The sequence below is a fragment of the Prenolepis imparis genome, unplaced genomic scaffold, assembly GCF_030444845.1.
Source record: "Prenolepis imparis isolate NDT839.2.m4 unplaced genomic scaffold, iyPreImpa1.0 SCAF_6, whole genome shotgun sequence".
NCBI classification, from domain to species: Eukaryota; Metazoa; Arthropoda; class Insecta; order Hymenoptera; family Formicidae; genus Prenolepis; species Prenolepis imparis.
This window is the reverse complement of record NW_028141164.1, coordinates 17,219,806-17,244,245: the sequence shown is the minus strand read 5'-3', so window position 1 is coordinate 17,244,245 and position 24,440 is coordinate 17,219,806. Positions and strand designations below refer to the sequence as shown.

General features: G+C 40.8%; 1 protein-coding gene across 1 annotated transcript; it reads left to right on the top strand.

Moving 5' to 3' along the window:
* The first annotated feature begins 13,436 nt into the window (after nucleotides 1-13,436).
* Nucleotides 13,437-14,123, top strand: LOC145937843 (uncharacterized). Its single transcript, XM_083041210.1, has one exon. The coding sequence runs from the start codon at nucleotides 13,437-13,439 to the stop codon at nucleotides 14,121-14,123; it is 687 nt and encodes a 228-aa protein (XP_082897336.1).
* The last annotated feature ends 10,317 nt before the right edge of the window (nucleotides 14,124-24,440 follow it).

The window sequence follows — 24,440 nt, the reverse complement described above, 5'->3', positions numbered from 1 at the left end:
ATGCGAAATAGAAAAGTTCTCGTCGATCAAAGTCGCGGATTTGAAATATTTCCAAGTTTTATGGGTGTGAAAATTTTTCTCGGTAACCGCCTGTTAATTGCCCCCGAAGAATTCTATCGACAATTAATATCGGAAAAAGTTCTGTGGATAATTATTAAAATATATATAATTAAAGTGGACATTCTATTCGTCAACAAAATTACATGCGGTGTAACTACTTCTTGTGTTGTAACCCTGCTTCGTTTATTTTGCATGTCATCATATTTATCAATTAATAATGTTAGTATAAGCTACATAAATACCATTGTTACCATACCTTATGTGATACTATTCCCACTAGACGATAATTGCAATTATTTATATTTATTATTTCCTGTATGTCGCTTAATCGGAATGTATTTTTTGCCTTAATCACTTGCAGGTATGTGTCGTGATCATTTATACGATTCTACCCGAATATAGAATAAAAAACTGATAAGATAGATGAAACCTAACCAACAGGTTACACAATCAAACAGATGATAAATCTTCTTTCTTAGATTTTAGTTTAGCGTATTGTAATATGTTCGTATTTGTTAATATAGTGCTTCTTAGTTACGCGTGCAGCGTCTCGTTGCTAAGGCGCGAGCAGTAAATAGGGGCCTGCGTAAAGATCATATAAAGGTTGTATGATCCTCCCTCTCCTCCCACGCAATTATATGCGACGTATCCATGACGTTTGCCGCTCCCCTCTTCCATCTTAGCGCATCAGCTCCCCACTTTCGATACTTTTCGAGCCCCTATAAATTACGGTCGGAGTGGAGTGTGCTTTTTCTTGAGAGTTAATTTCGGCGAACGATACAAGCGCTACAAACAATAGATAAACGAAAGAAAGAAGATTTGTCGTCTGTTTGATTATTTAACCTAGGTTAAAACCTATCTTATCGGTTATTTATATTATTATTACTATCCTATATATTATTATATTACTATCCTTATCACTCTATCCTATATTATTCTATTATTATATCTCTATTATTATTCTATTTTATTTTCATATATCTTTATAATTCTTCTATATTACTATTTTTTCTTTAGTTTTTTAATTATAGATTGTAGTTTATAGATACTTCATAGATATTAGATTATATATCATAGGTTATAAGTCATTATTATAGGCTATAGATTATAAATAATAAGTTATAGATTAAAGTCTTATTATAATTATCACTTTTATTCATATTATCTTTTATCTATATTATACTTTCTGCTTGTACAATATATAAAAGATGTATGATAAGAAACTATTAGCCGAATTGTTGGCTCGCACAGAATACAAAACTGTAGACGACAATGGAAAAATATTACCTCCTTCCAATGCGATATATAATAACATATCGCTTGCTATGCTACAGGGCGATTCGCATATGACTGCAAAGCATGTTTATACTACATTAAAAAATAATCATAATGGTCTATATGATCATGTTTTACGTACATTTAAAATTAATCACGATATAGTCAATGTATCGAAAGAAAGCGCACTGGAAATATCTGAATGCGCAAGTGAAAACAAGCAAATATTTAGCCTTGTAATCTGTGCTAAAAATTGGTCTGAGATAAAACCTTCAAAAAAAGTATATGGTGAAAGAGAATATGTTACATTAAAATCAGGCCAATGGTCCTACATTTTTGCCGAAGAGATATGGAAGCAGACTAAAATCACTTGTGCTTTCTCGTTCAAACATGCTAAAGTTTATACTGCAAAAGATGCAAAATGTTATGCATCTTTTACAGCAAAATGTAAACAATGCGAAGCCAAATTGATAGGTTTTTTATATGACAAGCCGGGCAAAAAAAGAGATGCAATATTCGATTGCCACTTACAAAATTTTCAGCTCGAGATTGCACATACAAAAAAGCGGCAATTGAAAGGTGATCACAGACGCAAAATTGCCGATAAACTTATTGATAACAGGAAACATGCCAGTGTGTGGAGAGCTGAAGAAGCAGAACGATTAATGCAATTTGGTGATAAAATTCCACCCATGCTTTACGACAGCTCCGTTTTACGCAAAGCAAAACAGGAAGAATCGTACAAACGATTAGATATAAGAACCAACGATCCATTATTAAATCTAAGACTCGCAAAATACACTAATTTTATAGGAGTTATTCAATCATTGGGATTAGATCCGTTTCATTTTATGTACTGGACAAAAGAACAAGAGATATTATACAAAATGTGCAATAAATAATCTCAATCCTATTTTACCATTGACGCAATTGGCAGCGTTGTGAAAAAAATCAGACTTCCCGAAGAACAGAAATGTTCCCACATATTTTTATATCAATGCGTATGCTCTAATGGAATGGAAAGCGTTCCGGTTTTTCAAATGATAAGTTCTAAACATGACGCTGCATTAATTACATATTTTCTTTTAGAAATATTGCGCAGTGGTGCGTCGATACCACGAGTTGCAGTTTGTGATTTTAGTAAAGTTCTTTTAATAGCGCTTTCTCGGGCCTTTGCAAGATCAGCTGATCTCGCAGATTACATGCAAAGGTGTTATAATATATTAATTTTAAAAATATCACAACCTAACCCTTCTTGCATATTAGACTAGACGTTTCTCACATAATAGCCAATGATAGCAAGATGGAATTGTCTCAGAGGAAAACCTCCGAAAGTTAGGCAGTTCTTCCTAAGAAGTGTGGCTCACGCTTGCCGAATGACATCTTTTACAGAAGTAGAAAATCTACTAAAATCAGTGCTGGTTGTTGCTTTGAGTCAAGAAATAGGACAAAGAAAGAATAACACGTATCTAGATTCCGAAATCCATTTGAGAAACATAAACACAATTATAAAAGGACATACTGAAATAGAGGACACACACAACGATAAAGATATAATAAAATTAAAAATGGAAGAAGATGAAGATGTACCTACTAGCTGGACAAATTGGACCGAATCCATTATAGAAAACGCAAGCAGCATTGCTTTTAAATCACAAGATGGAAGCACTGTAAACGCTTTTTTTATACCAGAGATGATAAATCACATAAAAATGCGTCTAAAACATTTACCTTTATGGACTGCCATCATTTGCCAAACCCATTTTTGCAAGTGGCGAAGATGTTGCTACTTCATCTTGCGTAGAAGCCGAATTTGCAAATTTGAAATGCAGAATATTTGATGGTCAATTACCTATACGAGCAGACAAATTTGTTTTACAGCATGTTAAATACCTACGTGGTAAAACTGTTTTATTGTCAGAAAAAGTTGACTGTGAAGAGAGTAAAAATTCTTCCTCACAAAATAATAAAGCAGAAAATATTTCGGATCCTTCCGTTTCAATACAGATCGAACAAGATAATATAGAAATAGTAGAGATAGTAAAGAAATAAGTACTCTGGATTCGTGGAACGAATCTGAAAACTGGAAAGGATTAATTAAAAATGATAAAGCATTTAATACCACTAATGCTAAAGAACTCGAACATCCTATTCAAAGAAAAAGAAAATCAACTTATCTCGATGACTGTCCAGACTGGGATCATATGAACTCAGATAAGACAGTCGGTATACCATTACTTAAAAATGGCAGCTTATGCAAATCCATATGCATAAAAAGTACATATTATACTATCAGAGAGACATGCGCATTTGATTCAATTTTACAAATTGTCATGTGCGCGCTTGCCTCTTATAAAAAAAAACCCTGGGATTATAGTCTCCAGCTGTTAAGCCAAAGAGACTTTTCCATCCTTTATTTTGATGCATACAATACATTTTTAACTTAACCTATATTCCACATTATACCTTATTTTTAACATATCCCAAATACTGTCTGGGGGAGCGGGGGGTTCGAACTGTGTTACCCCTACTAGCCTCCTCAGGAGACCTTCGGCGACACAGCGTGCACGACCCCCAATGCGCCTAAATTCTCCAAAAACCTTCTCTGGGTCTGGGTGGACTCGAACCTGCGTTTCGCATACTCTTCGCCTCAGGCGAGTTTCAGCGACGCAACGTGCACGACCACCGTCCGACCCGCTTGCCTCTTATAATGAATATAAAAATTCAATTATAGAAATAAATAATCCTTTATTTATTTTAGCTCAAGATATTTTACAAAGTGGCAAGCTCAGCGCAAAACATTATGCTTTACGGGGACATATTTTATATGATATACCGATTTTGGAAAAAAAACCTATACACGACAAGTATCCTCGCTAAATGCGAATTGTAACGCTGCGCACTTAGTGGAATACTTATTTGCCACAACACCAAGTTGCATAAAAACAAAAATCTGCCAAGAATGCAACTATACTAACATTCGCCAATTACCATTGATAAGTATAGATGTAAATGTAATATAAACAACGGATTAAACTGTATACAGCAAGCAGTAAAAGACGCAGACATACATGGAACATGTTATTCATGTAAAGGTTATTGCAATGAAAAAACTGATTATGGTTCTCATATATTAATAGATACGAGTATACTAATAGATGACACATACTTGCAGACGATTAATGCAAAAAATAACACATTTCATTAAGCGACATACAGGAAATGATAAATATAAATAATTGCAATTATCGTCTAGCGGAAATAGTATCACACATAAGATATGGTAACAACGGTCATTACGTAGCTTATACTAACAATATTATTAATTGGTGACAAATATGATGACATGCAAAATAAACAAAGCAGGGTTACAACACAAGAAGTGGTTACACCGCATGTTATTTTGTTTATTAAACTATAGAATATTATTTGAATGTCCACTTTAATTTTATAAATTTTAATAATTATCCACAGAACTTTTTCCGATATTAATTATCGATAGAATTCTTCGGGGGGCAATTAACAGGCGGTTACCGAGAAAAATTTTCACACCCATATAACTTGGAAATATTTCGAATCCGCGACTTTGATCGAAAAAAATGTTCACCCCTATGCATAGGCGTCCGCAGAGAAAAGCAAAACGGGCACTTGCCCCCCTGAAAAATGGAAAAAAATTTTTTAAATTAATAAAATTAAAAAAATTTTTTTAATTTTAAAAATTAAAAATTTTTTAAATTAAAAAATAAAAAAAAATTAAAAAATACAAGAAATACAAAAAAAAATTAAAAAATACAAAAAATACAAAAAAAAATTAAAAAATAAAAAAAAAACTAGAAAAAACCTTTCTCGACTTACATCTACCTTGTCGCGGTGAGAAAGCTTTAATACTAAAAGATGTAAAAATATTAAAGCAAACTTTTTTATTTATTTTTTTTTAAATTAATCTGCAAGTAATATGCTCCCCCCCTTGTAAAATTTTGCGCACGCCCTTGTCCCTATGGAACTGTGTCTTGTTTGTAGCGCTGCCCAATATCGAACAAAATTTTTATCCCTAGGGGTCTTCGAAAATTTTCGAATCCGCGATTTTGATCGAAGAGAACTTTTTTATTTCGCACTGTAGAGCTTCGAGTTTTAATAGTTTTCTTCAGAATTATTCGGGGGGCTACCAGAACTCCGAACAGAACTGCTGATTTACGAAAAAAATTTTTACCCCTATGGAACTTTGAAAATATTTGAATCCGCGACTTTGATCGACGAGAACTTTTTTATTTCGCACCATAGAGCTTCGAATGCTAATAGTTTTCTTCAGAACTATTCGGGTGGCTGCCAGAACTGCCAACAGAACTGCCGATTTCCGAAAAAAAAATTCACCCCTATCGAACTTACAAAATTTTTGTCGACAACCGGCAATTTAATTGAGAGTTCTGATAGTCCCCCAAAGAGTTCTATCAATTATCCTTAAACAACCATAGTGCTAAAGTTAATAATACAAAAGTTATACGGCTTTAAAGTTGCGAAAAAATGTGAAGTTAGCCCCCCATAACTTCAAGTGATATTTTCGATCCTTTAAACGACGGAACTATTTCTAAAATCGATAGAGAACTCTAGAACTCTTGAGGGGGCAGCCAGAACTCTAATAATTTTTTCAAAATTTAGAAAATGGGAGGCTAACTTCACATACTCGGAACCGTGCGATGCCCTATAAGAGGCGCGCGGTAGATGGAATAAAATTATATTAATGGAAGACCGAATTGTTATCAGATAAGTGTAAAATCTTCTTAAATAATAATTAAGATATATACATATGTATTATATTTTGAGCTTGGTTAATTTCAGGTTAACAGTATCATGCATTAAGGAGAGTGCTCGACGAGTGGAGCGACAATAGAAAGATGCGAGTAACGACAGACGCCGAAGAGATTCGAGTGTCGCGGAATCGTGTCGTGTGTTAGCGTACAGTGTTAATAATTAATTTATTATTCGAACGCATTTGTTAGATGAGTTAAACCACTTCACTTGTTAGTGTAAGATTAAATTTCGATTGAATGGTTAATTAAAATGTTCACTGTGAGAATGAATTAGATATACTGTAAATACTTACGATGATATGTTGTGGACGCTGTCCACATAATCACAGATATGTGAATAAATAAGTTATAACTACTATTATTATTTTTATTATAACACGTGTATGTATATATATATATATATTTTATAAGTATCGCTATGTGTATAAATATAACTGTTGAATTATCTTAATACGAATAGTATCTAGAAGCTAGTGTGCTTTTTGGTTTCTCAATATGATCTCGATATAACGATTTTGTTCTGAATGCTCTGAGTGAGTTTATCGATCTGAAATTGGATTCTTAATGATCATGATACTTCTTGGCGAGCGGTTATATACTAATTTTTGGGCTACCCCCAGTCTTTCGATAGTCATACGTGGACCAGTATCGATGAGACACGCGAAAATATAAACATTCTCGGTATATTTGCTGACTTCTTAGAATGTTTGCGCAGTACATTTGTATTTCTAAAGATGTTCTGAGTTTTAGTTTGAAAACATGTTATTATTATCGTGTACTTTAGAGCGTTAAGACTTTGTAATTAAGTATGTTTATCGTCGTTTGAAATAAACTGTTAAATTGTATGACATTGGCTACAAATATTATTGTGTTTATTACCCTTGTTAAAGTATCAATATCGTTGGTCGCTAATTAATGTAGATACATGTATGTGTGAACTCTCTTTCGTTGTTATAACCATTTTAATATTAGTAAACATATATATATTGAGGAACTTGATAGCATTAATAAATAAGTCTAGTTATACATATGAGTGCATGTACAATATTTTAAGTCAACATATAAATTTATAATTCCTGATATAAGGCATTGTTGACATATATATATATTTGTAAAATTCAATAATATGTCACCCATACGTATGTGGTTTTAAGATTATTCATTTGAAATGCTACTTGGATGTATAAAAGATAAAGGACAATAGCCTTGGAATCTAATCAGATTCACAATCGTGAATGCTAGTTTGTTCGTTATTCATTCATGTTAGCAGTATGTCTGTGGATCGCACACCTACATGCATTTTTAAGCTGTTTTCGATACTCGAGTCGGTCTTAAGCTATTGTTAGTTGATAATTATGTAAGATAGTATTTGTTCTTGTTACAATATGTCTAAATAAAGATGTTAATATGCATATATCCTTCTGGTTTGTTTACGTTTAGAATCTCGCATTTATATGTTCATGATTTTATCGATAAAGAGTTATACTGTTGATGCATATGTATATGTTATACGCGTATGCTATGTTAGTTTCATATATGCACTTGTATGCGTGTATTCTTGAATTGATTGTGTGCGTAAAAAGTTATATATATATGTGTATATATATGTATATATATGTATATGAATGTAAGTGTATTATATATACTATCTTATTTGCAATATTTCACTGAATGATACGTACGTAATTCATAATATAATTATTAATATATCTAAATTAGTATTTTTATAAATATGTTTATATATCCAAGTTTGACTGCTAGACATGAATGGTCTAGTAATAATAATATTAAATTAGCGTTTAAACATTGAAAAAGGAAAGAGAGCATAATTCGTTTCATTAGGCTATTTGAATTCTCCCGCTTTAATGGAAGAGAGCTTTCTCTCCAAATTCTCTCTCGTTCCATTATGGCCGCTTTGTCATCTGCTAGTGTTGACAGGCGCGATGTTGTGTATTCCTTCGATTGTTGTCGGTAGTATTTAGATGCGATTTATTCGTATTACCGCGTTGATATTGAATGTAATTGTAGTGGAATCTTGTGTAAAATATGATTTAAAGATCGGTGGCGAGGAAGAAGATAGGTAATTAAAATAATATAATAATTAAAGAAAAAAAAAAGAATAGTGACTGACAGCGACGGGCGGTTAAGGCGAGATGCTGGCCGTTACACGGTCCATCTGTCAATGAGGATCCGTCGATGATGGACTCTCAATACGCAACGGACACGGTCCGTTATGGTTTCTCCCGTCGCTTGTAACTCGCGCGTATGCTGATATACATCGGCGTACATACGCGCGAGTAGTTCCGCAGGGGGTATTCCAGCGAGTACCCCCACTGCGATCTCGCTAACTGTACGGTACCCTCTACATATTCTCTTCGAGCAACTCTCCCCAGGCCCCTGCCTTGGCCGACCTTATGGCGATGCGTAGGGTTCTCCTAGTTTCTCTGTATGCGTCCGTTATATCCTTCTGGATCGATGTGCGCAAACCATTTCCTACGGTGGACATTCCTTCGTGCCCGGTCGGAGGCTCATCGAAGTTCGGCGATGTCCTCCGACCACCAGTACGCTTTCTTGGGAGATCTGAGCCTGACTTTGGGCATGGCTGCGTTACACGCCTGTTCGAGTGTGTTCTGCAGCCACTTTTTTTCTTTGTTCGGTCAGGATCTTGACCTCCCTTCCCTCTGTTATTGTTGCGGCAATTATTGTCGCTTTGAATATGTCCTCGTCTAGTCTCTTGAGGGCCCATCTCTTGGCGCTAGCCTCCTTGAGTCGGCGGCGCTCCAACACCCCTGGGGGTAGTGGAGAACATTATGTACCTATGGTCACTTAGGGTTTCCGTCTCCGTCATCACTCTCCAATCTTGCATCATCCTCTCTGCGGGGCGGGTTGCCCATGTCAGGTCGATTATAGACCCGCGATATAGATCCGCATTCTCACGCATGTTTTCTTTCTCCCTCTGTTGAGAAGTGCTAGTTTACATTGCGCCGTCTACTCCAGAACCTCACCTCCGCGCCAGTGAGTGCGCGGGGAATCCCAGACACTTGCCTTGGCATTAAAGTCCCCCGCCATCATTATTGGGCGAGGGTGATGATTTCTGATTTGCTGCGCCAAGTCGTCCAACCTCCGCCCGTAGGTTCCGTTATCTAAGCTGGGTCGGAGGTAGTGTCACGTCCGGCTACTTTAAATTTTTTCACTCTTATGCAAAATAATTCTAAGTTCTTATAACACCGTTCGAAATGCGCGCCAATGCCGGCCATGACATCTAACTCCGCCTAGTGCCTGAGCGCGGCGCTCCGCAGCACCTGGGAACTTCCCTACCACGGCAACTCCCTACCCTAGAGAGTTCCCCCACTCTCGGCCGCCGCAACCGAGCTGCCGAAAACCGAAGGACCTCAGAGCGAGCCCAGAGGAGCTCAGTTCTAATCGCGCCGTCAAGCAGAGCAGTCACCTTTAAGACTCTCTCCGAGTTCTAAAATTCAAATTCTAACTCTAAGATTCTAATTCTAATCCTAAGACTCTAATTCTAACTTTAACTCTAAGATTCTAACTCTAAAATTTAACTTAGATACTTTGTATTACTCGTAGTGTTATACTAGAATAAAAGTGTTATATATATATATATTCTAAATTCATTCTAAATTAGTTCCAACCTCGTGTATCTCCAAGCCTATATTATTTCTAAAACGCATCTCGAATTCTCTCGCCTGCACATGCCGAATAATCCATTCCTAACAAATTATTATTCTATAACATAGAAATATTTTCTGAACCTCGTAGTGATTATTCAGAGAGGACGAACCGCTCATAATCTCTCGCCGAAAGCAACAACAAACAGTGAGGACCGCCGCACGTTAATTATTGCAGAAGCGAAACGACGTTCAGAACGTTTAAATTTTACAATGCCTAAAACACGCGTCAAGTAATCCATTCCTAACAAATTACTATTCTATAACATAGAAATATTTCCCGAACCTCGTAGTGATTATTCAGAGAGGACGAACCGCTCATAATCTCTCGCCGAAAGCAACAACGAACAGTGAGGACCGCCGCACGTTAGTTATTGCAGAAGCGAAACGACGTTCAGAATGTTTAAATTTTATAATGCCTAAAACACGCCGTGCAGGAAGAAAGAATCAACTACGGCGTATAACAGCACGACTACATCGCACTGAATCAACACGTGGTCTCTCTAATTTCATTGGAATCGACTATCATAACGACGCGGAATACGATAGATTGTTCGGCGACTCCGTGCCTTTTAGCATTAATAATAATAATAATAATCACGCGGACGTTAAATTACGGGAGTGGCCTACGCAATTGCACGCGATCGAAATCAAGAATTCCAAGGTGCCATTGAACGACATCCCGGACAACGATCCACGCCGTACAAGGTATCTGCAGAAAGGTCTGGCATCCTGTACACCCTCTACAACGCGGGTACCCCGGATCATCGCCATCCAGTCGTTGTCCATTCCTTGGAAATTAAATAAGGTAGGTGCTCAAGATATTTCTTTACAACACGAGCCTCCCTTCTGCCCGGGAACCCGCGAAATACAAGAATCTATTTCGGAAGCTACGTCTACGCATTTTTGAATCACTTAACAATAATAACTAATAAATTCTCTTGCAATTTTAGAAATATTAGCTTACCACGTGGTTTCCAGAATATTCTCTGCGCGTCTTAAATTTTCTCATCTCCCAAAAAGAGAAATCGTGCGAAACCTTTTTTTTTTTTTTTTATCAAGGGTCAGTTTATGGCCCTCATAAAACTGCAGTAGGTATCCTACAGTCAACCCTTTGGAAAATTCTAAATCTTTCCAGAATATCTAGAAACTTCGTGAACGTGTTAAAACATTCAAATCGACCTCATGGCAATTATTTACTTTAACTAACATTAGTTTAAACAATCAACTCCTATGTGTCCAATAATACCGTCACACTTGGACATCCCCACCACTTTGCTTCTCCCCGAGGATGATTCCGAGGAAGAAACTATTGAAGAAACCCTAAATAACCTCCCGTATTGCCAACGGATAATCGGTTTTATTAATAAGGAAACAAGTGCCGCTCTCTGTACGGATTGCCATATGCGTTTACCTATTGGCGTGCAATCTGAGTGGTTAACTTGCGCTAAGCATCTCCTCGTTATCGGCGACGTACCGACCGGAGTCGTTTGCTCAGTCTGCAATTTTTACCGACTGTCGAAAACACGTGACATCGACCACCCTTGTTATCATTGCCAACGAGCTTACCTTCTGTACCGCCGTGGTGAAGAACCCTACCGTATCGACTCGGATGGTAATACAGTAATCACTATTTTCCACTCCGTCAACGATTCACTCGAACGATTCCGCGGATACATGGACTGATTCGTCAGTAATCGAACCTATACGAAACGCTCCCTTTCTCCCAAAACGCAACCGTGACCATAAAGGAAATACCTGTCGTCGTGGGTATCCCCGGAGTAATTCCGAAATACGACGTAGTCCGCCCCGCAGTTCGAGTTCGTAGGTCGCGATTTAAATTTCGTAAAATTTACGCCGCAACTGCACCCCCGGACGTAACAGTAGACGCTTATTGCGACAATGGGCCCCCAAGAGGCGACGACATATCCCTTTCCCTTCTCTATCAATTCTAGCGGGGGGGGACATTGTCGTGCAACGCCTGGTTGCCGCGGCCGAGCCATCTCGGCTTTTAACCCAGTTGGGATTATTTTCCGGGATGTTGTAAGGCTCGGCCACTATACCCAGGTCGCAGTACCTCTCCGCCATTGAATGGACGAAGAGGTCCTGCGCCCTCCTCGAGTGATTTAAGTTCGCCTGCAGAACTCTATTCATTTCTGCAGGCGATGTCTTCTCCTCTCTCTTCCTCCACCGTCTCCATGGCGGAGGAGGATCCCTCTTCTACTGTCACTTCTTCGACTTTCCTCTTCTTGCTTCCTCCCTCTTTAGGTATTTCGCCTTCTTCTCTTCTCTTCTCTTCTCTCGCACTCTTAATTGTCTCCTCTCTTTAGGAGGTTCCTCGCCTTGTGTACTCGAGGTGCTTGGCTGTGCAGTGGGTGTTTCCTTTCTTGTGGCTACTGCCGCTTCCGGGATGCCAATTACTTTATGTATTTGCACCCCTCTCCCTTCTGCACCGGTGTGCATGATTTCCCTCCCGTCCTATGGTTGGACGGGAGGTTCTTATCATTGCACACCGGGCAGCGCAATGCCGCTGTGCAGATTTTGGCTGGATACCTTCTTTCACCGCAGCGGTAACATCTATCGCTGCAGTTTTCTTTATTGGGGCATCGCTGGCGGACATGGCCACCCTCCAGGCATTTGAAACACTGGAGGAGGCGTTCCGCCAGAACATCTTAAGACCTGCTCGAAATCTTTAATATTTTTTTTCAGACGAATGCTTGAGAAGCGCGTTCTCTCGCTTTAACAGAATTTGTTTCTTACTGAGTACTACTCATAAAAAAATCGCCGTTTGAATCGGTGATGGGCACGTCTGACACTCCCTTGTCAGAACGCCGCCGCTTACGTGACCCCTCACTACATAACAGGTACGTCACCTTCATGGAGGAATATTTGGATCTCGGACACATGAGTCTGATCCCAAAGGCGGAAGTTCTATGCGACAGCGTTTACTACCTGCCGCACCACGCGGTCTTCAAAACGTCAGGCTCGGTGGACAAGATACGTGTCGTCTATAACGCGTCAAGTCGAACGCAAACGGGACACTCTCTCAATGACCTGTTACTTCCAGGTCCAAAGCTGCAGTCGGAGTTGTGGCTGATCTTAACGATGACGACTCTTTCGCTACGCTTTGACATCCGACATAGTCAAAATGTTTAGACAGATCCGAGTCCATCGGGACGATATTTAATTTCAACGCATTTTATGGAGCGGACCCGGCGAAAGAAATCCAGGATTTCCGTCTACTAACGGTGGTCTATGGAACGACCTCAGCCCCGTACCTGGCCCTAAGCACACTGCTGCAGCTCGCGGACGATGAACAGTCTACCTATACTAGGAGCAAACGCCATTAAACTACATTCTTATGTGGACGACAACTTTGCCGGTGGTAACACCCTCAACAAGGCCTTGGAATCGCAACGTCAGCTGGTAGCCATTCTAACCGCCGGGGGCTTTACCTTAAGCAAGTGGGCGGCCAACAAACGGGAGCTATGCCCGGACGGGGATTCAACGGAAAGTTATTCCACGATCGAGACGGTGTGAACACGTTGGGCGTATCATGGAGCCCATCCAGTGATAGTTTCACTCTCCTGCGGCAGCGACCTTGTCAATGATCGCAAGCACCAAGAGGACAATTTTGTCGGACGTTGCACGCTTTTATGATCCACTTGGTTGGGCAGCGCCGGTCCTCGTATATGGAAAAATCTTCATACAAGATCTGTGGATGGCCGGACTGTCCTGGGACCAATCCTTACCAGCCCAACTTCAATACGCCTGGGCGAACTTCACAAAGGACTTATCTCAGCTAAATCAGCTGAGAGTACCTCGCTATGTCGGCTTCCTTGGACCGGAGAGCAAAGCCGAACTCCACGGGTTTTCGGACGCCTCGAGTCGCGCTTACGCGGCTGCCATCTACCTTAGATGTATCGACGCCTCTAACACGGTTACCGTGCGGCTCTTGGTTGCCAAGACGAAGGTTGCCCCGGTGAAACAAGTCTCTATCCCGAGGTTGGAGCTCTACGGAAATCTGCTACTAGCCACGTTACTACGCACAACTGCTAAGGGTCTAGGAGTAAAGGATAAGCCTGTCTTCGCATGGACGGACGCAACTGTCACACTGACCTGGATAAGAGCGTATCCTGCGAGATGGAAAACCTTTGTCGCCAACCGGGTGGCAGAGCTGCAGTCACTGGTACCACCACAAAACTGGAATTATGTGCCGACCACAGACAACACGGCGGATGCTGCGACGCGCGGCATCTCCCCTCAAGATTTGAAATTCCTAGACTTATGGTAGTCGGGACCTCACTGGCTCAGTCGACTCGACTACACTCTTTCAGAGCTGAGTAAAGTCTCATCCGAATCGGTGGAGAAGGAAAGTCAGCCGGTGGTGGTCCACCTTTCGCAACCCGCTGTCGACAACGACCTGTTGTGCCGCTTCTCTAGTATGCATCGGCTGCTGCGTATCTCTGCTCTCTGTTTTAGATTCATCTACAATGCTCGCCAACCTCATAACAGGAAAACGGCCTTCCTTCCGTGCGACGAAATAAACGCAGCCCGCACCCGCTGGATGCGGATCGCCCAACAGCAGGATTTTGCGGAAGAGATCCGACATCTCTGGACCACAAGGCCACTTTCAAATCGGTCCCCCTTACTAAAACTCCGCCCGACCTTGGATGAGGAGGGCCTACTTCGATTGGGAGGGCCGACTACAACACGCGATGCTTTCGTACGTAGAGAAGCATCCTCTCATTCTGGCTAAGAACAACCACCTGTCTCTACTACTGGTTCGTGAGGCACATGGTGCGTCTCTTCATGGTTGTCCACAGCTAACCCGAAGCCTGTTGCCAAGGAGATACTAGATCCTCCAAGGGAATTCCCTAGTCAGATCGGTAATACACGTCTAAGTGCGCTGCGCCCGCTTACGGGCAGTAGCCGCTGAACAGCAGATAGGCCAGCTTCCCGTGGAACGCACCCGACCTGACCGGCCTTTTTGGTCATCGGGAGTCGATTACGCAGGGCCACTGTCCCTCCGGAGCTCGAAACGAGGCCACAAGGCCCAAAAGGGATATATATGCCTCTTTGTGTGCCTATCAACGAAAGCGATTCACCTAGAGGTCGTTTCGGATCTAATGTCCGCTTATTTTTTAGCCGCCTTCCGGAGGTTCACTTCCCGCCGAGGTCACTGCCAGCTACTTCTGAGTGACAATGGAACAAACTTCCGCGGAGCCGCCAAGGAATTAAGAGCCCTCTTCCAAGCCGCCTCCGTCGTTTACCAGGAAAGCGCAGCCAGCCTAGCTAATGACGGCACCGACTGGAGATTCATACCGCCGAACGCACTCCATTTCGGTGGACTATGGGAGGCGGGAGTCAAATCGGTCAAGTACCACCTCCGTCGAGTCATAGGGGAATCAAGCCTCACCTTTGAGGAGATGACGACACTACTAGCACAAATTGAGGCATGCCTCAATTCGCGACCGCTGTACGTCGTCAGTGTAACGGCCAGCGTCTCGTCTTAACGCCCGTCGCCGTCCATCACTATTTTCTTTTTTTTCTTTAATTATTATTTTATTTAATTATCAATCTTCTTCCTTGCCACTGACCTTTAACTTATATTTTACACGAGATTCCACTATAATCACATTTAATCTCAACGCGGTAATACGAATAAATCGCATCTAAATACTGCCGACAACAATCGAAGGAACACACAATATCGCGCCTGTCAAAACTAGCAGACGACAAGGCGGCCATAATGGAACGAGAGAGAATTTGGAGAGAAAGCTCTCTTCGATTATAGCGGGAAAATTCAAATAGCTTAATAAAACGATTTATGCTCTTTTCCCTTTTTCAATATTTAAAGGTTAATTTAATATTATTATCACTAGACCATTCATGTCTAGCAGTCGAACTGCGATATATAAACATATTTACAAAGATATTAATTTAAATATATTAATAATTACATTAAGAATTATGTACGAAGTATTGCAAATAAGATAGTTATATGTAATACGTTTACATTCGTATATATATATATATATATATTTATATATATACATATATAAAACTTTTAACGCACACAATCAATCAAAGAATACACACATACATGTGCAGATATGAGCCTAGTGTAGACACACGCGTATAACTCTTTCTATATAAATGTGATAAAACTCGAGTATAGCATATATATATATATATATGCATCTGCAGTATAACTCTTTATCGACAAAATCATGAACATAAATGTGTGAGATTCTAATCTTAAGTGAACCTGATAGATATATATATATTTTAACATTTTTATTTAGATATATTATAACAGGAACAAATATCATCTTACATAATTATCAACTAACAATAGTTTAAGACCGACTCGAATATCGGATATAGCTTAAAAATGCATGTAGGTGTGCGACTCACAGGCATACTGTTAAAATGAATAATTAACGAACAAACTAGACTTAAATTATTAATGCTATCAAGTTCACCTCAATATATATATATATATATATATGTTTACTAATATTAAAATGGTCATAACAACAAAAGAGAGTTCACACATACATGTATCTACATTAATTAGCGACTAACGATATTTACACTTTAACAAGGGTAGAAACACAATAATATTTGTAGCCAATGTCATACAATTTAACGGTTTATTTCAAACGACGACAAACATACCTAATTACACAGTCTTAACGCTCTAAAGTACACGATAATAATAACATGTTTTCAATCTAAAACTCAAAACATCTTTAGAAATACAAATATACTGCGCAAATATTCTAAGAAGTCAGCAAATATACCGAGAATGTTTATATTTTCGCGACACGTGTCTCATCGATACTGGTCCACGTATGACTATCGAAAGACTGGGGGCAGTCCAAAAATTAGTATATAACCGCTCGCCAAGAAGTATCAAAGTCATTAAGAATCCAATTTCAGATCGATAAACTCACTCAGAACATTCAGAACAAAATCGTTATATCGAGATCATATTGAGAAACCAAAAAGCACACTAGCTTCTAGATACTATTCGTATTAATTAAGATAATTAAACAGTTATATTTATACACAGCGATACTCATAAAATATATATATATATATATATATACGTGTTATATGTTACGTCCGGGGGTGCAGTTGCGGCGTAAATTTTACGAAATTTAAATCGCGACCTACGAACTCGAACTGCGGGGCGGACTACGTCGTATTTCGGAATTACTCCGGGGATACCCACGACGACAGGTATTTCCTTTATGGTCACGGTTGCGTTTTGGGAGAAAGGAAGCGTTTCGTATAGGTTCGATTACTGACGAATCAGTCCATGTATCCGCGGAATCGTTCGAGTGAATCGTTGACGGAGTGGAAAATAGTGATTACTGTATTACCATCCGAGTCGATACGGTAGGGTTCTTCACCACGGCGGTACAGAAGGTAAGCTCGTTGGCAATGATAACAAGGGTGGTCGATGTCACGTGTTTTCGACAGTCGGTAAAAATTGCAGACTGAGCAAACGACTCCGGTCGGTACGTCGCCGATAACGAGGAGATGCTTAGCGCAAGTTAACCACTCAGATTGCACGCCAATAAGTAAACGCATACGGCAATCCGTACAGAGAGCGGCACTTGTTTCCTTATTAATAAAACCGATTATCCGTTGGCAATACGGGAGGTTATTTAGGGTTTCTTCAATAGTTTCTTCCTCGGAATCATCCTCGGGGAGGAGCAAAGTGGTGGGGATGTCCAAGTGTGACGGTATTATTGGACACATAGGAGTTGATTGTTTAAACTAATGTTAGTTAAAATAAATAATTGCCATGAGGTCGATTTGAATGTTCTAACACGTTCACGAAGTTTCTAGATATTCTGGAAAGATTTAGAATTTTCCAAAGGGTTGACTGTAGGATACCTACTGCAGTTTTATGAGGGCCATAAACTGACCCTTGATAAAAAAAAAGGTTTCGCACGATTTCTCTTTTTGGGAGATGAGAAAATTTAAGACGCGCAGAGAATATTCTGGAAACCACGTGGTAAGCTAATATTTCTAAAATTGCAAGAGAATTTATTAGTTATTATTGTTAAGTGATTCAAAAATGCGTAGACGTAGTTTCCGAAATAGATTCTTGTATTTCGCGGGTTCCCGGGCAGAAGGGAGGCTCGTGTTGTAAAGAAATATCTTGAGCACCTACCTTATTTAATTTCCAAGGAATGGACAACGACTGGATGGCGATGATCCGGGGTACCCGCGTTGTAGAGGGTGTACAGGATGCCAGACCTTTCTGCAGATACCTTGTACGGCGTGGATCGTTGTCCGGGATGTCGTTCAATGGCACCTTGGAATTCTTGATTTCGATCGCGTGCAATTGCGTAGGCCACTCCCGTAATTTAACGTCCGCGTGATTATTATTATTATTATTAATGCTAAAAGGCACGGAGTCGCCGAACAATCTATCGTATTCCGCGTCGTTATGATAGTCGATTCCAATGAAATTAGAGAGACCACGTGTTGATTCAGTGCGATGTAGTCGTGCTGTTATACGCCGTAGTTGATTCTTTCTTCCTGCTCGGCGTGTTTTAGGCATTATAAAATTTAAACATTCTGAACGTCGTTTCGCTTCTGCAATAACTAACGTGCGGCGGTCCTCACTGTTCGTTGTTGCTTTCGGCGAGAGATTATGAGCGGTTCGTCCTCTCTGAATAATCACTACGAGGTTCAGGAAATATTTCTATGTTATAGAATAGTAATTTGTTAGGAATGGATTACTTGACGCGTGTTTTAGGCATTGTAAAATTTAAACGTTCTGAACGTCGTTTCGCTTCTGCAATAATTAACGTGCGGCGGTCCTCACTGTTTGTTGTTGCTTTCGGCGAGAGATTATGAGCGGTTCGTCCTCTCTGAATAATCACTACGAGGTTCAGAAAATATTTCTATGTTATAGAATAATAATTTGTTAGGAATGGATTATTCGGCATGTGCAGGCGAGAGAATTCGAGATGCGTTTTAGAAATAATATAGGCTTGGAGATACACGAGGTTGGAACTAATTTAGAATGAATTTAGAATATATATATATATATAACACTTTTATTCTAGTATAACACTACGAGTAATACAAAGTATCTAAGTTAAATTTTAGAGTTAGGATCTTAGAGTTAAAGTTAGAATTAGAGTCTTAGAATTAGAATTAGAATCTTAGAGTTAGAATTTGAATTTTAGAATTCGGAGAGAGTCTTAAAGGTGACTGCTCTGCTTGACGGCGCGATTAGAACTGAGCTCCTCTGGGCTCGCTCTGAGGTCCTTCGGTTTTCGGCAGCTCGGTTGCGGCGGCCGAGAGTGGGGGAACTCTCTAGGGTAGGGAGTTGCCGTGGTAGGGAAGTTCCCAGGTGCTGCGGAGCGCCGCGCTCGGGCACTAGGCGGAGTTAGATGTCATGGCCGGCATTGGCGCGCATTTCGAACGGTGTTATAAGAACTTAGAATTATTTTGCATAAGAGTGAAAAAATTTAAGTAGCCGGACGTGACACCTCCCCCCTTAGAAGAAAAAGTTGGACCATGTCTAACTTTTCAGTTCTATATCATAGTGGGTATAATTTTATTTATGCTTAATGTTAAGGTTAACACTTTCTTATTTCTTAGTGGTGAACGAGTCTATACCTCTTCGTTGAGGAGGTTGCGCAATTCTTTATAATTTACATGCGCTTCACTTTTCACTTTTTGTATTGGTGGGGAGTCTTCTTCTTGTGAAGGGGGGGCTAGGGGTGTTGATTCTTCCTGTACGGGTAGTGGTCCCAGTGGTGGTTGCTTCCTTTTGTTATTTTGTCCTCCGTCGGCCGGTCTTCCCATGTGTAATAATATGTTCGTGACTGATGTCCATACGGCTCCCAGGAGGTGTAGGCTCCATCCGTAAACGGAGTGAAGCGCGTAGCCATGGATCAGTGTGTCTATTATTAATTTGGCAAGTCGTGCGACGACAAAGATGCCCAGCACTCCGGCGCTGGCGGATCCGAAACTTATGAAACCTTTCCATAAGCGTGCTCCCGTGTTTTCTGCTAGCTTGTCAAGTGTTTTCTCGTCTAGCAGGTTTAGCATGGATAGACTTCCTGTGGGGACTTCGTGTCCCATTGCTCCCCTGGCGATCGTGTTGAGCATTGAGGGTTTTTCCATCGGGAACATGATGTGGTCGCGCAGACGATCCAGGTCTTCGCTGGTGTAAATGCCGCTGGAGGCGAGCGAGTCAGGGCTTACGTATCTCCATGATGGCTTGGTCAACGGCTGGATTGTCGGAGGTGCGATTGACTCCACTGGTTTCGGTGTCAGTCGGTACCATATGTTGTGCACTTGGTACATCGCTGGTAGGAGTTCGTTGCAGTCCCTGAGTGTTCCAGATTTTGTGAGTATTTTCGATCTGGGTAATAGGAAAAGGGATTTATTCTGGTGGGTGACGGGAAGCTCGTTGTAGCAATTGTCGACGGGTCGTACTCGGCATTCCACAGGTACGCATTTGATGAGGTGGATAACCTCGCCAGCTGTAATGGCGGTGTACCCTGGTGATTTCATAATTCTGTGCGCCATCTCGTCTGGTGCAATGCTTGCAAGGGAGAGAGCGTTGAGCAGGATTTGTCTCTCTAGGGCGCATTTCTGTTCCATTATGTCTCTGTATAGTTGTGATAGCTGTGTTCTGAGGTGTTTTTCTACGTAAATAAACTTGGAGTTTACGTACGAGAAAATATCAAGATTGTCGATTTTGATTTTTGAACGACCTTTGAACACGCGTCCTGGCTGCGTTTCGAGGACGCAGAGCTTGGGGTGCTCAGTTCGCAGGAGTTTATATCCACAGATGTTTGTCTCGGTTGTGCGTGCCAGCGCGAACGTGGTATCTTGTGTCGTTACCGTGTAGACCGTTGGGGAGTCCTTATGCGATGATTTCGGTGATAAGCGATGTGCCAATCCTTCGTATAGGACATCGTATCGGCCGAAATGGCAATTGTCGGCAGGTAACACCGACCAGTATGTGGAGGCTCCGTCTGCGTCGTTGCATTCTCCTGTTGTCACTGGGCAGCGAACACCTGAGGGGAGTATTACCTCGTTAGTGTTGTGTTTAACGGGTAACTCCAGTTTCCGGGTAGTGATCCGTATTGAGGCTTGGACGATTGCGTTATCCCAGGTGCCGTACGGATCGCTGTATTGAGTCCCGCTACATCCTCCGTCGGTTTTTACGGAACCTGCGAATGTTACTGCGCGCAGATTGGTAGCGTTTGGTTTAATGTCGGAGAGATGTCCGTTTAATCCTAAGGAGATAGTTCCCGTTTCGTGCAGTTTTCTACAAGTATCGGCCGATGTTTCGTGAATGTATTCGCGTCTGCCGTTATGTACGGCAGATATGTGTGAGTGCATCCCACAGTAATAGACAGTTCGGTCGACTTCAATTTTGCACTGGATTCCTGATGTGTGCTCGAATTCGCTCAACTGTAGCAATTGTACGTAGACCTCTTCCTTCTTTGGCTCGATGTCGTCGACTTTGCATTCTTCTATGTCCAATAGTGAGAGCGTAGTGATATTTAAACCGCGGCCTCCACAGTCGTACCCTATTAGCCCATTAGAGGTTAGGGCTAACAGTGCGATTGCAGTTAGTATGCTTGCGTAGGTCTTCATTCTGTCGTGGTTGGCTGGTTACTGGCCCGTCCTCCGTCGGGGTGTCCGAGATATAGTCATCTTCGGAGTGGGGGTATTCCGGGGTAGGGGCTTGATGTGCCGAGGGTTTTAGCTTATCCATATGTACAATTCTAAACCTATTATTACTTATAGCTAACTTAACATTATGGTTTTTTAGGATTTGTATAATTTTATAGGGGCCTGTATATTGGTCGGATAGTTTCCCCTTTTTGGGTTCTTTTAATAGGTATACGTTATCTCCTACCTTAAATTCCTTTACATTTAGTTTCCTATCGTAATATTTCTTAGATCTAATCTTAGCTTCTATTAAATTTTCGCGCGCGTTATCTTGTACGTCGCGGATTCTAGAGAACAATTCTCGAAGATAATGCGAGTATGTTTCGTTTTCTTCATTCTCTAGTGGCGGATCGCTGGAGGGGACACGCGCTATTTTGCCGAATATAAGTTCGTGCGGAGTGTATCGCGTGCCTTCGTGTACACAAGTGTTATATGAGAACGTAGCTAACTTCAAAAATTGATCCCATTCGCGGTTTTTATTAACATATTGTTTAAGGTATTCCCATAGTACATGGTGGGATCTTTCAATCGAACCATTCGATTGCGGTCTATAAGCTGTAGTTTTATATTGCTTAATTCTAAACTTACGTGCTATATTGCGCAACAGAGAATTAAGGAAATGTGACCCTTGGTCAGTTAACCAAGCTATAGGAGCGCCGTATATACATATGAATTCGTTAGTGAGTGCATCGGCTACGTCGGTTGCGGATGCGTGCTTCAATGGAATGGCTAGTGAATACTTAGTTAAAAGGTCCTGTATGGTAAGAATGTATGTATTTCCTAAAGAAGTTGTAGGAAGAGGTCCCATTATATCCATTGAGATTTTATCAAATGCTGTGCCTGGCGTATCTGTAAGCACCATTGGTTGTTTAGTTTTTACTCTTACTAATTTTTTCAGTTGACAATCTTTACATTTACGAATATATTCACAGACGTCTTCCTTCATCTTTGGCCAGGAGTATCGTTCTTTTAGTCGGTTATACGTTTTGGTTACTCCTTTATGGCCTCCTATCGCTGAGCTGTGGTTATCTTTTATAATTCTTTCTCTATCTGCAGGGAGTGGAATTTCAATCTTGTTTGCGCATACGAATATCTTAAGATTAGTGTCGCTTAATGTACGCTGCAGCAATGAATATATGATATTCCAGGTAATGCTATCTACATTGTCTTGACATATCGAGATTGACTGTAGGTCCAATTCTGTAACTACGTCCTTTAGTGAGCGTAGCGTTTCTTTGATAATTTCTATTTCAGTGGCGGCTGAGACTCTTTCTTTAGCGATAAGTGATATTAAGTGTCTGTTACCGTTGCAATTAACTTTTGCTCTGCCCAACGTGGCGTCTTTAATTACGGGTAGTATGTTATTATCGTGCAACATTTGAGCTCCTCGTCCCAGCGGTACGCCTTGTTGCGTAGCAAATATAACAAGATTGTCTTTTCTGGTTATAAAGTTATCTGGAATAGTTATTATTTTAAATCTCGCGTTCGGTTCTCGTAACTCAAAGGGGGTTCTAGGGTTATCGAAGATTTGATTCTCTTCGTCTGAACTGGAGCTATCGTCAGTCTCGATTTCTTTGTCGGATTCATTTTCTGCGGTATCATCAACGTTATTTCTTGTTGATGAATTTACATTTGTTGGTATGGGAGAATCGACATTTGTTGGGGCTTGTGTTTTCTTATGTTGATTAGTCGAAAATAGTGATTCGTCGGAGTCGGATGTGTTTACAAGCGGGAGAATTTGTTCGATAACAGGGTTTCTAGATAACGCGTCGGCGTTAGCATTTATTTTACCTGCTTTGTATTCTACTTTATATTCGTACTCTAGTAATTTTAGACGCCATCGGACTAAACGCGATGATGGGTCCTTTACTGAGTGTAGCCATACTAAAGGCTTATGATCGGTTACTAACTGGAATTGTCGGCCATATAGGTATGGTCTGAAATAATTTACACTATATACTATTGCTAACAGTTCTTTCTCAATGGTAGAGTAGTTTATTTCTGCTTTATTCAATAGTCTCGATGTGTAGGCTATAGGAAGATCCTTCCCTATAGTGCCCTGGCTAAGTATTCCTCCAACCGCATATCCGGATGCGTCGGTAGTTACAATGAACGGTTTAGTGAAGTCTGGGTATTGCAAAATCGGTTCATTACAAAGCGCATTGCGGAGCTGCGTGAAAGCCGACTCTTGTTCCTCTTTCCAGACGAATGATTCCTCTTTTTTTAGCAGATTCGTGAGAGGTTGTGCTATCTTGGAGAAGTTAGGTATAAACCTTCGATAGTAGCCCGCGAGTCCTAAGAATTGTTTTATGTTTTTCGCGTGTTTGGGTCTAGGGAAATCTTCGACCGCTGTTATTTTCTTGGGATCGGGTTTTACTCCGGCTTCACTTATTACATGGCCCAGGTATGTGACTTCTTTGCGGAGGAATTCGCATTTGTCGGGCTGGAGGCGCAGTCCTGCCCTTCTGAGTCGTTCCGCTAGTTTGTGGAATTTGATTTCGTGTTCTCGCAACGAACTGGAATACAATACTATATCGTCGAGATACACGAAGAGTTCGGCACCTTGAAGTCCCGACAGTACCTGGTCCATGAGCCTTTGGAAGGTCGCGGGGGCATTTTTGAGCCCGAATGGCATTCGTTTAAATTCATAATGCCCATACGGAGTGGAAAACGCGGTTTTATGTGTGTGGGATTCGTTCATCTTTATCTGGTGAAAACCCGATGCCAAGTCAAACACACTAAAGTATTTCGCGCTCCCCAGCTGATCGAGGATCTCTACTATGTTTGGTAAGGGGTAAGCGTCCCCGACTGTTTTTTCGTTCAGTGCTCGGTAATCTATTACCATTCGCCAACGCTTGTTACCTTGTGAGTCCGGTTT